This window comes from Syngnathus typhle, linkage group LG5 (assembly GCF_033458585.1).
Source record: "Syngnathus typhle isolate RoL2023-S1 ecotype Sweden linkage group LG5, RoL_Styp_1.0, whole genome shotgun sequence".
NCBI classification, from domain to species: domain Eukaryota; kingdom Metazoa; phylum Chordata; class Actinopteri; order Syngnathiformes; family Syngnathidae; genus Syngnathus; species Syngnathus typhle.
The window spans coordinates 3,313,145-3,330,381 of NC_083742.1; the positions used below are offsets into that span (position 1 = coordinate 3,313,145).

Here is a 17,237-nt window from a genome sequence, read left to right on the forward strand (position 1 = left end):
ACGACAGCATTCTTGTAATTCGCGCGCTGAGCTTTCGGATACAGTTTTACGCTAAAGCCACCCACAAACCTTCCCTTGGAATCCTTCTATTAAAATGAGTCGCCCAAGGAAAAGCAAGGTGGACACAGCGCCGAGTGTTTAAAAAAAGAGTGGCCAATTCGTCTCGACGTACGCGACGTGACCTTCAGCCACATGAACGTCAACATCAACCCGTCACAGATCGAGGTAAACGGACCAACACCTCGGATCTCGCCTAAGAATTGCCACAACAAATTTTACTCCAGACTATGACGCACTAGCAAAAAAGGGAGACCAACAACACTGTTCCCACTGAAAATGAACGGGAGGCATTTTGAATATGATTTGTACACATAGCAGGGATTGAAACTAGGGACCATTCTCATTTTCAAACAATGCAGGATGCTCAAGGACATTGATGCACCACCTGTTTGCGACTAATCTTAACCTGTAAAGTTCTTAAGGCTTACTTTAAGGAAGTGTTTCTCGTTTCCTCACCTCTGTTACCAGGTGTTTGTGAGTTAAAACTCTGCTCTGATTTTCAGATACCCCTCACCGTGTTGCCGTTTTGATTACTTTATTTGGATGTATGCGTTCACCGATTCTTCAAGATGATATATTTGGTCAGAATGTTTGCCGTTTGATGTGATCTCATAAGATCTTTTATTAATCTGACCTGCAGGCACTGAAGTCATAATAACAGTCTCGTATTTTATGAGAATCACTGATAGCAGTTTTTTAGTGAATTATTATTATTATTTTAATGCTGTTAATAAATGCATTTGTTTTCAAAAAACTTGATTGGAATATCCATGCTTTACTACCTACTAAAGGCCAAAATATTTTATGCAATGACCTTTACAGGTCGCTTATATTACTTCACACAAACACTACGTCCATCTGGTCCTGGTTCGGCCCTCCGGTCCAAATTTAGAACCCAGTTCGGCCCGCGAGTCAAAAAGTTTGCCCACCCCTGGGCTAAACAATACGGGATGCTAATGTTACATAAGAATAATCGAGGAACTGAGAACGCCTGACGTAACATATTAACAGTTATTCAAATAACTATGACATAAATAAGTTCATCAAACCATTCATGTCACTCCAAATCATTAAATCCATCGAAATCTTCATCCTCATTCACTTATAAACAATGCCGCGGCTGACTCTGGAAGTACTCATCGTCAGTTGCGGTTCCAATTATTCCACAGGCCTATATAACTAACATGCCGTGTTCAGGCAGTCAGCAGATATATCCAGACGGGAGACGATTTGTCGGTCTACAGTACCTTTATTGTCATTGATCTCTCTGCATACACCCTTCGTTCATATACGTACTTCCGACTTCCTGTCTCTCCGTCTCCTTTATATGTCCCCTATTCAACAGGTACATCTCTATACATCTCTATAACATGTTCTCGCTATGTTAACTATATATACGTAAACTATATATCAAATTACTACAACATACAGTAGGCGAAGGCCTTCACACAGTTATTCTACTTTATTATTATTATTTTTTCATTATTATTATTATTAAACAACTTATTTCTCCCACTTTTTTGCGTAATTAGCAAATTTGGGGCTAAAATTCCCCATTCATTCTTAATGGCACATTCAATACGAGCCATTTTCCTGTACTGTGGTCAATTTTCACATTGGGCGTCTTGTCATTACATAAATTCACACGACGCTTGCTATCGTTTTTTTCGTTCTAAACATTTACCGTTTTTTCATAATTTGTTAATTTGTGGCATACAATTCCGCATTCATTCTTAATGGCACATTCAACATGAACATTCATCACATTAAGCAAACTCAACCATTTGAACAGAAGGAACCTGAATTGCTCAGTTGGTCGAGCATCAGACTCTTAACACGAGCCGTTTCCCCGTAGCGGGTTTGATTCTCCGTGTCTTGTCATTACACAAATTCACGTGACACTTGCTGCAGTTTTTTTCGTTCTAAACATTTACCGTTTTTGCATAATTAGTACATTTGTTGTATAAAATTACGCATTCATTCTTAATGGCAAATTTAACATGAATATTCATCACATTGAGCAAATTCCACCATTCGAACAGAAGGAACCTGATTAGCTCAGTTGGTAGAGCATCAGACTCTTGGCCTCAGCGTTGTGTGTTCGATCCCCACATTCAGCAAATGCATCAGTATTTTTTAATTTTTCCCCTTTATCATTTTTCCCATTTGCCTTCATCATTTATTTCCCTTTTTATTTTTCCCCGTTTATCATCTTTCCTATTTAACTTTATCATCATTTATTTCCCTTTTTATTTTTCCCGTTTCTCATTTTTCCCTTTTACCTTTATCATCATCTTTCCCTTTTTATTTTTCCCACTTATCATTTTTCCCATTCATTTTATTTCTCATCATTTATCATTATTTATTTCCCTTTTTATTTTACCCGCTTATTGTTTTTCCCATTCATTCAATTTCTCATAATTTTCATCATTTACTGTAATTTTCGGACTATAAGTCGCTCCGGAGTATAAGTCGCACCAGCCATAAAATGCCCAAAAAATGTGAAAAAAAACATACATAAGTCGCTCCGGAGTATAAGTCGCATTTTGGGGGGCAATTTATTCGACAAAATCCAACACCAAGAACAGACATGAACGAGCAACAACAGGCTAAACGATACGGTATCAGAGTCAGAGTCAGCTTTATTGTCAATTCCTTCATGCAAAAGACACACAAACAAATCGAAATTACGTTTCCTCCATCCCACGGTGACGAGAGAGTAATAATAATAATAATAATAACTGGGATTTATATAGCGCTTTTCTAGATACCCAAAGTCGCTTTACATGTGTGTGTGTGTGTGGGGGGGGGGGGGGCTGGGGGAGGATAAAGAACAACTTTATTGGGAAAGAAAACTAAGAAAAGAAAGAAAAAAAGAAAATAAGAAGAACAAAGAAACACCAAGGGCAGGGTCAGTTAGGAAAGGCTAATGTGAAGAGGTGGGTTTTTAGGGTGGTTTTGAAGGTAGGGAGGGAGGGGGCATCTCTGATGTGCCTGGGGAGAGCGTTCCAGAGAGAGGGGGCAGCCACGGAGAAGGCCCTGTCGCCCCAGGTTCGGCGCCTGGTCTTGGGGACCTCCAGGAGGCCGGCATCACTCGACCTGAGGGAACGGGATGGGACGTGTGGCTGGAGGAGGTCAGAGAGGTAGGGTGGAGCCAGGTTATGGAGTGCCTTGTAGGTGGTGAGGAGTATTTTAAAGGTGATTCTATATTTGACAGGCAGCCAGTGGAGGTCATGAAGGACAGGTGTGATGTGCTCTCTGGAGCGGGTTCTGGTGAGCAGGCGGGCAGCGGAGTTCTGGACATATTGCAGTTTGTTGAGGGTTTTGGAGGTGATGCCGTAGAGGATGCTGTTGCAGTAGTCTAGTCGGGATGAGATGAAGGCGTGGATGAGGGTTTCAGCAGCAGAGGATGCGAGGGAGGGCCGGAGACGGGCAATGTTTCTGAGGTGGAAGAATGCAGTTTTGGTGATGTGGTTTACGTGGGGGAGGAATGAGAGGGTAGGGTCGAAAATTACACCTAGATTGCGGATGTGGGTGGAGGTAGTGACAAGGGAGCCGTCGATGTTTAGTGAAAAGTCCTGAGTGGAGCGAGTGAGGGAGTCGGGGCCAATGATGATTATTTCAGATTTTTTGCAGTTGAGTTTTAGAAAGTTATTTTGCATCCAGGTTTTTATGTCTGTGAGGCAGGTGGTGAGGGTGGAGTGGGTGGCTGTGGTGATGGTCGTGGTGGAAAGGTATAGTTGTGTGTCGTCGGCATAGCAGTGAAATTGAAGGCCGTGGTGGCGGAGGATCTGACCGAGGGGTCGGAGGTAGATGGTGAAGAGTAAGGGGCCAAGTACTGAGCCCTGGGGGACACCGTGGGTGACTGGGGCAGTGGAGGAGGTGCAGTTGTTGATTGAAATGAATTGCTGACGGTCAGAGAGGTAGGATTTCATCCAGGAGAGGGCAGTGCCGGATAAACCAAGGGAGGAGTGGAGGCGTGATAGGAGGATGGAGTGGTTGATGGTGTCGAAGGCAGCACTGAGGTCGAGGAGGATGAGGATGGAGAGGGAACCAGAGTCGGCGGAGAGGAGGATGTCGTTGGTGACCTTGAGGAGGGCAGTTTCTGTGCTGTGGAGTGAGCGGAAGCCGGATTGGAACGTTTCGTATAGGTTGTTGTGGTGAAGGTGGGATTTAATTTGGGAGGCAACTGCACGTTCGAGAATTTTAGAGAGGAAGGGGAGGTTGGAGATGGGCCTGTAGTTGTTGGGGGAGTTGGGGTCGAGACCGGGTTTCTTGAGAATGGGGGTGATGGCAGCCAGCTTGAGGGCAGGAGGGACAGAGCCAGTAGATAGGGAGGAGTTAATTATAGTGGTGATGAGAGGTGAGAGTGAGGGGAGGCAGGCTATGACTAAGGTGGATGGGATTGGGTCGAGGATGCAGGTGGAGGCTTTCATACCAGAAGTTATGGACGATAGGTCAGCTGTGGTGATTTCGGAGAAGAAGTTGAGTGGGTGGTTGGAGAGTAAAGGGGGGGGGGCATGATCGGGGGTAGGGGAGGAGGTGGGAGAGGAGGCGGCCAGTTCAGTGTGGATGGCGTTGATTTTTGATTGAAAAAATGATAAAAATTCTTCACATTTGCTGGTGGTGAATGAGGTGGTGGTGGTGTCCATGGGTTTGAGGAGTTGGGTTACGGTAGAGAAGAGTATCTTGGGGTTATTGCTACCAGATTGTATGACGGAGGAGTAGTGGGAAGTGCGTGCATTGTTGAGGGCATCTCTGTATTCCTGTTGGTGTAGTGTGTAGATGTCCAGGTGAACAGTGAGACCGGTTTTCTTTGAGAGCCGTTCAAGCTGCCGGCCCTTGGCTTTAAGGTGACGGAGGTGGTCAGTGTACCAGGGGGCGGTGTGGGTGTAGGAGACAGTTTTGGTTTTTATGGGGGCGAGTTGATTGAGACAGGAGGAGAGTGCGCTGTTGTAGCTGTTAACCAGTTCAGTGGGGGAGGCGTTCAAAGTGAGGGTGTGATCGGAGGTGGTGTTAGTCAGTAGGGCGGAAAGAGAGGGGGGGTGGATTGATTTCATGTTCCGGTATGATATGGAGCGTTGCTGCTTGATAAGGGGGGTGGGGATGTCTATGTCCAGGGTGAGGGCCAGGTGGTCTGAGAGGATGTCTGTGAGGTTGAAGCTGGTGAGGTTGCTGATGGAGAGTCCAGTGGTGCAAATTAAGTCCAGGGTGTGTCCTTTTTTGTGGGTGGGGAAGTCAACGTGTTGAGTGATATTAAATGAGTTGAGAATGTCCAGAAATTCAGTGGCAGTTTTGCAGGTGGTGGAATCGACATGAATGTTGAAATCTCCCAGTAGGATGACTGAAGGTGAAATGGCACAGAGTTGGGTGAGAAATTCAGAGAGATCGGAAAGGAATGCAGGGTTGGGTTTGGGGGGGCGGTAGATGATTGCAGTGACCAGGGGTTTGGGGCCAGGCAGCTTGAATGACTGGTGCTCAAAGGAGGAGGGGGTGGTGATGGTTACAGCAGTGGGTTTCAAGTGTTGGCGGTATATTGTGGCTATACCGCCACCACGACCGTCACGTGGTTTATCCATGTAGGTGTATCCTGGGGGTGTAGCTCTGTTGAGGTGAATGTATTCCAGTGGTTTTTGCCAGGTTTCGGTTATGCTGAAAAAGTCTATGTTGTTGTCAGTTATGAATTCACTGAGTATTGGTCCTTTTTTATTGAGTGAGCGGGTATTGAGCAGAGCGAATTTGAGGGATGGGTGAAGTTGGATGGGTGGGGGAGCTTTGGTTAACGGTTGTAGATAGGCAGAGCGCACGTGTGGTTTGTTATTGTGATGACGTGTGACGTCACTGGGGGTGGATCGGTTGCGTGACCAGAGTGATGGGATGCAGTGTTGTTCAGTCCGGGAGTAAATAAACTTTCTGCGGGAGCTTCTGTGGATGTATCTGGGTCGGCGAAACAGTCCGTGTGTTTTGATGGTTGCTGTGATGTCTGGAGGTATGGTGGTTGTTGAGTTTGAGGAGTTGCAGAGCGGAGTATTTGAGTAGCATGCTGGCAGTGGATCGTTGGCCGACGGCTGCACACTTGTTGGCCAGAGATGGAGAGACAGGCACAGCGCGACGATCCACAGCATGACAGAGGAGAGGAGAGAGGAGTTGGTGGAGGGACAGCGGTCCGTGATTTGCGGGAGTTAGCAGGGAGCTAACTGTGGCTAGCTGTTAGCCACCAGCTGCGGAGCAGCGGCTAGCCAGCAGGGAGCCAACTGTGGCTAGCTGTTAGCCACCAGCCGCGGAGCGGCGGCTAGTTAGCAGGGAGCTAACTGTGGAGGCAGCGATCCCAGTCAACAAGGACTAATCGCACCGACAGCTGGAGGGCTGTCCGGGGGGACCTCACACAGTGGCAGAGAATGGCACAGAAAGCCGGGGGCGTCCAGTTACGCGGCCCACTGGTCGCGGGGAACTGTACTGATGTTGCTGGTTGCCGGCTAGCCCTGAAGCCGCCAGCTAACCAGACAGTCGGCGGGTAGTCAGGAGGGCTATCCGCGGTGCGATCCGGGATAAAAGTCCGGGAAACAGCTCGTAGCGGCAGGTTGTTGCTGGGCAATGGTAGCCAGGAGAATCAGTGGAGCAGCGGGTGAGTGAAACATCATCTGTCATAAAGTAATCCAAGCTGATGCCAGGTGACGAAGTGGGTAAAAGTTGACAAGTAGAAAGCTACACACTTAATACACACTTAGTATAAAACAAAACAAAACAAAAGAAAAAGATACTAAGTCGCATAGAAACTAAAACTAAGGAAGGAGAAGCGGCGAACAAGCGAGACGCCAGCGTCCTCTCACGAAGGCCAATGAATGGATGCAGTACACGAGTAACATACAAGTAAACAACGGGGGAGAGTTCAGGACCCCAACAGCCTGGAGATCACAAACTTCGCCAGAGGCGAGCAGTGCTTGCATCCCACCACAGAGTCCCGGCACCATTCGTCACGGATGCAGACGCACATTCCACCTCCTCGCGACATTCCCCCTAGTACAATGGCCCGGTCCGCCCAATAGCACGCTAGCCGCTCCAGATGCACAGCAGTTACGCACTGTCCGGTTCGTAGATCTCAGCAGGCATGTTGATATCCAGCAATCGAACGTTCGCCAGAAGAATGGAAGGCACGAGCCGGGTTGGCCGCCAGACTGGCCCGGACGCCCCCGCTCTCGCCCCTCTTCAGCCTCCTCGCACACCGCTTCCGACGCTTCAAGACGGAGCAGACCGAGCACCTTTAATGTCCCCGCTTCAAAGTCCAGATCGCCACAAAACTTGCTTTCGCCGATGTCGAGCAGAACCAGCCCGCTGTACTTGTAGCAAAACCCAGTACGACGAGACGAACACACAAAACTGTCGGACAAACCCACATTAAACGACAAAACAAAACACCGTTCGGGACAGAGAGAGGCCGCTGCGTGGGCACGCGCCGCCATCTTACTTCCTTACTAACGTGACAAACACAAACAAGGAGCTGAGAACGGGCCTGACGTAATATTCAGTTATTTAAAAAAAACTATTACAAAAAAAACACGTTTATAAAACCATCTGTGTCACTCCAATTCATTAAATCCATCGATCGTCCTTTGTCAACAATGCCGTGTGCCGCGCCGCAGTTCAAATTATTCCACAGGCCCATACAACGATATATAAACTATATTTTAAATAACTATCACATAAACAACAATATTATCAAACCATTTGTGTCACTCCAAATCATTAAATCCATCGATCAAATTTTATCGCCCTTTATGTCATCCTGGTGACAGAGGACATGTCCAGAGGATTTGGCGCTTTAAAGTGTTAATTACTTTATTTGATTTTTTCTCTCTATTTTTCATGTTGTGAATATGTTCAATATAAAGATATCAAAGCATGTGAAGTGATCAACTATACTAAAAATAACATGTGAAGTGGTCAACTATACTTGTAAGTAAGTGATGTGTTAATGATCAAGTAAACATTTGTGAAAAAATATATATAAGTCGCTCCTGAGTATAAATCGCCCCCCCCACCCAAACTATGAAAAAAAACGTGACTTATAGTCCGAAAATTACGGTAATTCCAAATTTTCAAATTTGAAATTCGACCAAATTCTTCAAAATTTCGTTTTTCTACTCTAATTTCTACATTTTTCAACCAATTCAACCCATTCCAACTTTCATCTGTTCATCTTTGCCTACCTATTCCACAACTTCCCACTTACCAATGATTCAAATCTTTTAAATTTGAAATTCAACCAAATTCTCCAAAATTTCATTTTTCTACTCTAATTTCTACATTTTTCAACCGATTCAACCCATTCCAACTTTCAACTATTCATCTTTTTCCTACCTATTCCACAACTTCACACCTACCAAAAATTCAAAATTTTCTAATTTGAAATTCAACCAAATTCTTCAAAATTTCATTTTTCTACTCTCATTTCTACAGTTCCCTACCGATTCAACCCATTCCAACTTTCTACTCTTCATCTTTTGCCTACCTATTCCACAACTTCCCACTTACCAAAATTTCCAAATTTAAAATTCAACCAAATTCTCAAAAATTTCATTTTTCTACTCTAATTTCTACATTTTTCAACCGGTTCAACCCATTCCAACTTTATTCACTTTGTTCACCTTATGCTTTCACCCCCACTTCCACTATGCTTACACAATTCAACCCTTGAGCCCCACTTCCAGTGTGGCGGCCATCTTGGATTGACCCTAAAGTGCCTCCAATGAACCCAGAATGAACCGGAAGTGCCCCAAATCAAACCGGAAGTGACCCCAAATAAACTGGATGTTTGCATCAAAGAGGCAAAGAGGGCATTCTCTTGCAAAATTACCACCCACTTCAAGGACAGCAGGGACGCACAAAACCTTTGGCAGGGCATTCAGACCATCACTACAAGCCCGCGCCGCAGAGCTGTGAAGGCGACGTCCGTCTGCTCAATGACCTTAACTGCTTCTTTGCTCGCTCAGACGCTCAGAACACCACTTGCCCGCTGAAGGCCACTCCCCCTTCACACGAGCTGCCCCTGTGCCTCTCCGCCGACAGCGTGAGGAGGGCGCTTGCCGCAATCAACATCCGTAAGGTGGCGGGCCCTGACAACATCCCGGGTCGAGCGCTGAAGGACTGCGCTGGTGAGCTGACGGGTGTCTTCACGGACATCTTTAACACTTCCCTGCAGCAGGCCATCGTCCCGTCGTGTTTCAAAGCTGCCATCATCGTACCTGTGCCAAAGAAACCTGCTCCGTCCTGCTTCAATGACTACCGCCCCGTGGCACTTACGCCCATCATCATGAAGTGCTTTGAGCGGCTTGTCATGGAGCACATCCGATCCGTTCTCCTCCCACCATTGACCCCTTCCAGTTTGCGTACCGAGCCAAACGGTCCTCTGAGGATGCCATCTGCTCTGCCCTCCACTCGGCCCTCACCCACCTGGAGAGAAGGGACTCTTATGTGACATTGCTGTTTGTGGACTTCAGTTCTGCCTTCAACACCATTGTGCCACAACGTCTCATCAGCAAACTTGACAAGCTGGGCCTCAGTACCTACCTCTGCAACTGGCTACTGGACTTCCTCTGTCAGAGGCCACAGGTGGTACGTGTTGGCGACAAAATCTCCGCCGGCATCACGCTGAGCACAGGGGCCCCCCAGAGCTGCGTGCTCAGTCCGCTGCTCTTCACCCTCCTGACGCATGACTGCACTGCAACCTACAGCGACAACCGCATAGTGAAGTTTTCTGACGACACAACTCTGGTGGGTCTCATCACCAAGGGAACGAGACCACGTGGTGCAGGGACAACAACCTCCTCCTGAACGTCGACAAGACCAAGGAGATTGTTGTTGACTTCCGGAAGGGTCACACCCAACACCTGCCGCTGGCCATTGAGAGAGTGAGCAGCGCCAGGTTTCTGGGGGTGCACATCAGTGAGGATCTCTCCTGGTCCACCAACACCGCATCACTGGCGAAGAAGGCCCAGCGCCGCCTGCGGAAACTCAGGCGAGCGAGCACTCCTCCGGCCGTCATGACTACATTTTACCGTGGCACCATTGAGAGCGTCCTCTCCAGCTGTATTGCTGTTTGGGGTGGCAGCTGCACTGACTACAACTTGAAGGCCCTGCAGCGCATAGTGAACACGCCTGGTAAGATTATTGGTGCTTCACTCCCCTCCTTGAAAGACATTCATCTCCCATCTCACCCGCAAGGCGACCACGATTGTGAGTGATGCGAGTCACCCCGCTCACTCTATCTATTCATCACTCTTATTATTTGTGCCTTCTTGGGTTTATATTGTGTTGTTTACTTGTACTATGTCTCGTCACCGTGGGATAGAGGAAACGTAATTTCGGTTTCTTTGTGTGTCTTGACATGTGAAGAGACTGACAATAAAGCAGACTTTGACTTTGACTTATTTATATAAATGCCGGTCCGCGAAAATATTTCTGACATGTAACCGGTCCGTGGCACAAAAAAGGTTGGAGACCGCTGCCTTAAATGAAACCATATGTGACCTACGTATAGGGGTGTAAATCGCGGGTTTTGTCACGATACGATATAATATCGATACAAAGAACTACGATACGACATTTGCCGATATCTTAAAGCCTGCTGCGATTCATTCACGATATATCGTGATATAGTGCTCTACGATCGATTTTTTTTAAAAATAAAAAATATAGAACAATATCCTGATTTATAACAATTCTTACACAAAATCAACAAGGTACTGCAAACTCTTTATTTAGGAAATTACAAGAGTATTGCAGTATACAAAGTGCTTATTTTAACACTGAACTTTGATGTCGTGTTTTTTCTTTAAATATGCGGCGAGATTTGTGCTCCCTGAATATTTGATCACCGCATGGCAGGATTTACAAACTGCACGTGTCTTGTCCGTTGAGCCATCTTTTCTTTGGAATCCAAAGTGCTTCCAAACGAATGACTTGAAGCCTAAAGGGGAGCAAATTTCTTCGCCTTTTTGGACACTAGCCATAGCATCAGCCCAGGAGCCGCGTACTATGCCTTTCACGTGCCTGCTCTGCTCACAACACAACGCCGCGCACTGCTCCCTGCTCCCGGAAAGAGGAAGCAAGCAACAATGAACTGGATTTCAAAATAAAGTCGCGTCTAATGTCCGATGTCAAACACGGCGATATAAATCGATGTTTACGTTTAGCATCGATGCCAATAAATCGTAGAGCATTATATCGATTAATCGATGTGTATCGATGTATCGTTACACCCCTAGTGACCTAAATATAAGATTTGCTTTAACTTTTACAGTTGTTGTCCGATTTTACCCGTTTCAACTTCTGAACTCCAAATTGAACCTCTTGAACCTGTAGTTTTCGTTTTTTAGAAATTTAAAAAAAAATTGGCGCATGTTTTTTTAAAATTTCCATTCATGGTCTTCGCCTTCGCACGCAATTTCTCCAGAAATTGCATTTTCTAGTTGTTAATCGAAATACATACGCAAATCCATCAAAGTCCTCATCTTCTGTATCCGAAATAAAACAGTTGGGCAAGTTCGCCATTAAACCTGACAAGTTCCCTCTTGTCCCTTGGAGTCAAACTCATTGTCGCGCAGCTCTTCGGCAATGTTCCCAGCTTTCCAAAAAGCTTGAATTGTGCCTCGTAAGCATGTCTCTTTGTCAATGCCATTTTAAAGGGTCCAAATGCTGTTTGCTTTGCACAAACCGATCGTATTCATCAATAGCGGTGGAGAGACGTACGCTACGTGTTATGTACAGTCTGATTGGTTACGGTTACCGCCCCGATCTACAGAAAATGTAATGTCCTCTGATTGGTTCATCGGGTCTACATATTACATCGTTTAAAGATTTTGGAATTAGGTCCACACAAAAGGTGCACCTTATTAAAAGGCGCCCCTTCAATTTTTGAGAAAATAAAGGCGTCTAAGTGCGCCTGATGGTGTGGAAAATACTGTAAACAAACGAAAAGTAAAGTTGAATTTGACTTATTTATTGAACTGTTTGTCACCAGCTTTCACCTCATGGAATTACTTTTTTTCTACTAGATAATCACGGTCTACTCGAGGACAATTTTTTATCCTGTCCCGTCCCAATCCCGTGATTGGGATCATGGGAGTACTGCAGGATTCCCCAAAAATTTCATCCTGTACCCTAGCACCGTATAAAACAATGAGTACCTTCACAGGATTTGCAGGCATCTTGCCCATGAACTGAGTCCTGTAAGGATAATCCAACATGGCCATGAGTGTGAATGCGTTCCTCAGAAAGCCATTTAGCTGGTGGATGTCCTGAGCAGATGATGGACGCTTACACAGGGCGAATGTGGACTGAATTTTATTGTACTCTAAAAAAAATTTGATACAAATTACACATTTTTACATTTAAAGTCTAAAAACATCAAATTCAAATGTATCTGGTTTTTATTTCACAGGGGTGTCAAACTAATTTTTGTCGCGGGACACTTTGTTTCACACAGTTTCCCTCAGATTGCTGTTATGACGGTGACACCAAATATAATATAACTGTAAAAAGGGTGCCAAAATATCCATCAATTTTCTGAACCGCTTAGTCCCCACGGGGGTCGCGGGTGTGCTAGAGCCTATTCCAGCCATCAACGGGCAGTGAGCGGGGGACACCCTGAACCGGTTGCCAGCCAATCGCAGGGCACACAGAGACAAACAACAATTTGCACGCGCACTCACACCTAGGGACAATTTGGAGTGCTCAATCGGCCAACCAAGCATGTTTTTGGGATGGGGGAGCAAACCGGAGTGCCTGGAGAAATCCCACACGGGGCCGGGGAGAACATGCAAACTCCACACAGGGAGGGCCGGAGGTTGAATCGAACCCGCACCCTGCTAACTATGAGGCGGACGTGCTACCCAGTGCGCCACGAGCCGCCCGGTAACAAAATAATTATTGCAAAATCTCAATATTAATTATCACACATGCCATTTTGAAAATTTGATAGAGATTTTAGCAATGATTATGGAAGTTGACATGATCTGCTTTCGTGGGCCACATAAAATGGTATGGTGGGCCGGATCCAGCCCCGGGCCTTGAGTTTGACACCTGTGGAATAGTCAATGGAACAAATTACATAATTTACCTTGCCGTTCACCTAATTCTTTCAGCTGATGAAAAGCTCCTTTTACTGCATTTCTGCATTCTTGAGAAATGTTTTCAAAATCCTGTTTAAGAAAAATAAAACAAAAGCAATGTTTGAAAAAATACAGGGAGTTGATGGCAATTGTACTAGTCTACAAATAGAGTTCTGTTTGCAAGAAAATCCAGTTTTATAGCTGTTTTCAAAACACGAGGACAAATTGCGATGGCAGATTTTGTGTCATTAAAAAGTGAGTTTGAAAGACGGCAGCAAACCTGCACCGTCCATAACCATAACAAGTAGGCACAGGCAAAATAAACTCCTGTTGACATATTTGAAATGTCAATGATGGCAAATATCGCACAATAAATGAATATACAGTATACACTAAATTTCATTACTTTTGTTCATTCGTATTATCACATCATTTCATGCTGATTTCACCGGATACTCTCGTGCAATTGATTTGCACATCAGTGGTATTTTTGTTCGAAGCATATTTTTACTGTCATACATAATCAAAATCACAGAAAAATTAGTCAAATGATTTGTAGGTTACCGTTTTAACTGGACGGAAAAAGCTAATCGCTGTCATTGTGGTGGTAAAAATGTAACAATCCTAATGATGAAAACAATAATAATTATAAATGATACTGATAATGATAAAACAGCATATCCATCCAACTTACAGCAGTGACATCTCTAAAAAACTGCCATGGATCATCCAGCCCAGCAGTTGACAGTATGGGTGCACTCGCAGCAAGAGCTCCAGCCACAAGATTTGGATACTTTATTCTCATATAGACAGAAAGCATTCCACCATAACTGAAGAGAATAATGAGACAGATGCATGTTAGGGTAAACTTTGAGTAACTGAAGAGAATAATGAGACAAATTCATGTTAGGGTAAACCTTTACAAAAGTAGGATATAAAATTTTTTAGTATTTTTATTACGTATTTGAGTTAATGTTTGTGGTGCGGGAAATTGTTGAGATTTTTTTGTCACTCAAAGACATTTTTTAACACAAATACCAGATTCATAGTTCACCCCATTTCAAACTTTAACAAAGTTTAATAAATACCGTATTTTCCGCCCTATTAGGCGCACCGGGGTATAAGGCGCACCTTCAATGAACGGCCCATTTTAAAACTTTGTCTATATATAAGGCGCACCGGACTATAAGGCGCATAAAATAGAAGTTTTACTGCAACAAACTGAGGTTGACTAGGGTTGCGGTATGCACCCACTAGCCAATAACCAACGAGCCCTCTGTAAACAATCGCGTTTCTCAAACGATCTCCTGTAAAATGATTGGAACTGACTAAAGTTCAATCTAACGCATTGGTACTACTCGAAACTAACGATTGCCCGATTGCCCGGGGCAAGTAGCGATGGCAGACGGGCAAGTAGAATTTTTCCTCACTTGCCCGAACTTGCCCTGCCATAATACCATGTTTTCAAGCTGTAAAAAGACGATTTTGTGCATAATTTCTCGCAACTTCTGCCGCTTCTGGTCCGACATTTTGTTTTCTAGGGAGCGGTTAGTTTCTCGTGTAAGTCTGCAATACATTGATTACGGCAAAGTGCTTCGTAATTAAATGCATGCTCCCTCACCCGTCCCTGGCTCTTCTGCGCCTGCGCACCAGCAGAGCTTGTTTCCGGTTGAATTTTGGTACTACAGTAGACTAGTGTGGTTTAATTGCATCAAAAGTTCTACACTGTATTAAAACAGGCTGCAGGCACAATATGATGGAATAAAAACATATGAAGGCAAAACTTATAGTGTTGTCTTTTTTATTGCAAAAATGTGTCGGGCAAGTAAAAATCCACTCCAAAAAAATTCGGGCAAGTAAAATTTTGTTTCGGGCAAGTACAATTTTCTCCAACTTGCCCGAGGGCAACTTGGGCAAAAAATAAGCTTCGAGCCCTGGATTTACTCGAAACATGAACAGAGCGGCCTATTTTGACATGAAATAGCCTCGCGCGTATAGCAGCTATCGTTATAGCATTAGCCATCCACAAAAACCCATGACCCTCAGCTCGCAATCTCCCGTGAGCCTCAGCAAAGTGTAAACAATCACGTTTCTCAAACGAGCTCCTATAAAATGATCAGAACTGACTAAAGTTCCCTCTAACGGATTGGTACTACTTACCTATGTTTCCCTTCCATATCGATCCGTAGATTTACTCGAAACATGAACAGAGCAGCCTATTTTGACATGAAATAGCCTTGCGCGTATATCAGCTGTCGTTATAGCATTAGCCATCCGCAAAAACCCATGACCCTCAGCTCGCAATCTCCCATGAGCCTCAGCAAAGTGTGAACAATCGCATTTCTCAAACGAGCTCCTATAAAATGATCAGAACTGACTAAAGTTTGATCTAACGCATTGGTACTACTTACCTATGTTTCCCTTCCATATCGATCCGTAGATTTACTCGAAACATGAACAGAGCGGCCTATTTTGACATGAAATAGCCTCGCGCGTATAGCAGCTTATCGTTATAGCATTAGCCATCCACAAAAACCCATGACCCTCAGCTCGCAATCTCCCATGAGCCTCAGCAAAGTGTAAACAATCGCGTTTCTCAAACGAGCTCCTATAAAATGATCAGAACTGACTAAAGTTCGCTCTAACGGATTGGTACTACTTACCTATGTTTCCCTTCCATATCGATCCGTAGATTTACTCGAAACATGAACAGAGCAGCCTATTTTGACATGAAATAGCCTCGCGCGTATATCAGCTGTCGTTATAGCATTAGCCATCCGCAAAAACCCATGACCCTCAGCTCGCAATCTCCCATGAGCCTCAGCAAAGTGTAAACAATCGCGTTTCTCAAACGAGCTTCTATAAAATGATCAGAACTGACTAAAGTTCGATCTAACGCATTGGTACTACTTACCTATGTTTCCCTTCCATATTGATCCGTAGATTTATTCGAAACATGAACAGAGCAGCCTATTTTGACATGAAATAGCCTCGCACGTATAGCAGCTATCGTTATAGCGTTAGCCATCCGCAAAAACCCATGACCCTCAGCTCGCAATCTCCCATGAGCCTCAGCAAAGTGTAAACAATCGCGTTTCTCAAACGAGGTCCTATTAAATGATCAGAACTGCCTAAAGTTCGATCTAACGCATTGGCACTACCGTTTTTTGCCGTGTATAGTGCGCGAAATTTACCTAATTTATTGTCCTAAAATCTGGGGTGCGTATTATACATGGGTACAAAGAAAAAAAAGTTTTAATTTTTTTTTTTTTAATTATTATTATTTTTTTTTTAAAGAAAGTCATGGTACAACAAAACCAACAACAGGACTGACCGACAAAGTCGTGGAACAAAAAGACAGGGTGACATTACCAAAGACAGGAACAGAATGACAGTAACACATGCAATGATCCAACGGTGAGCGAGGGGCAGACAGGACTTAGATACAAAACACGTTACATCGATTGAGGTGACACAGGAAGAGAGGGGCGACGCGAACAGAAACTATGGCAACCTAGACACATAGCAAAACTGGGGACGAGACATGACAAATCTCCCCCGAAATAAAACTCACCTTTCTTCTTGTTTGTTGTCAATCGCGCATCGCATTCAGCCATCCTGGCCAACACACTTAGTCAGTAAAATACATAATTGACGACACATCGTTTGATGCGATGGTGCAATCCTTGAGGGTGTGTTATTGTCAAATATTGTTTGTTTTTAATCTCCATCGCGGACCGGACGTCATACGGAGGCCGCCATTACAGATGCGCAGAACAGATGCGCAAGACACGTCAGCTATATTAAGAGCGAGAGTTGTTTTCTTCCTATTAGTTTCAATTCACAGTTTAATTAGCAGTTTCAATCAGCAAATAACAAAATGCGTATTACAGGTAAAATTTTATTTCACAACACTTTGCCTTGTTCCTTTGGTCTCTGCTGTTCATCCTAAAACACAAAGGCGCTCTTTAAGCAATGCGACAGTGAGCGCCCGGCGCGCTGCGGTTGCGCGACCGCACCAAATTGAGCTCCCTGCGCAGTGCGCACTGAGGTCCACTTAAATTTTAG

The 17,237-nt window shown here is 44.7% G+C and overlaps 1 protein-coding gene across 6 annotated transcripts in view; it reads right to left on the bottom strand.

Moving 5' to 3' along the window:
• The window catches only part of dpp7 (dipeptidyl-peptidase 7), a 97,904-nt gene that overhangs the window by 52,845 nt on the left and 27,822 nt on the right, over positions 1-17,237 (bottom strand). For 5 of the 6 annotated variants that reach the window (XM_061277694.1, XM_061277692.1, XM_061277693.1 and 2 more), the window contains exons 5-7: positions 13,864-13,999; positions 13,178-13,259; positions 12,246-12,412 (exon numbers count right to left, since the gene is read on the bottom strand). In XM_061277694.1, the coding sequence (XP_061133678.1) occupies positions 12,246-12,412; positions 13,178-13,259; positions 13,864-13,999 (385 nt within the window). The remainder of the gene's footprint in view (positions 1-12,245; positions 12,413-13,177; positions 13,260-13,863; positions 14,000-17,237) is intronic. The other variant, XM_061277696.1, reaches the window with a different exon arrangement.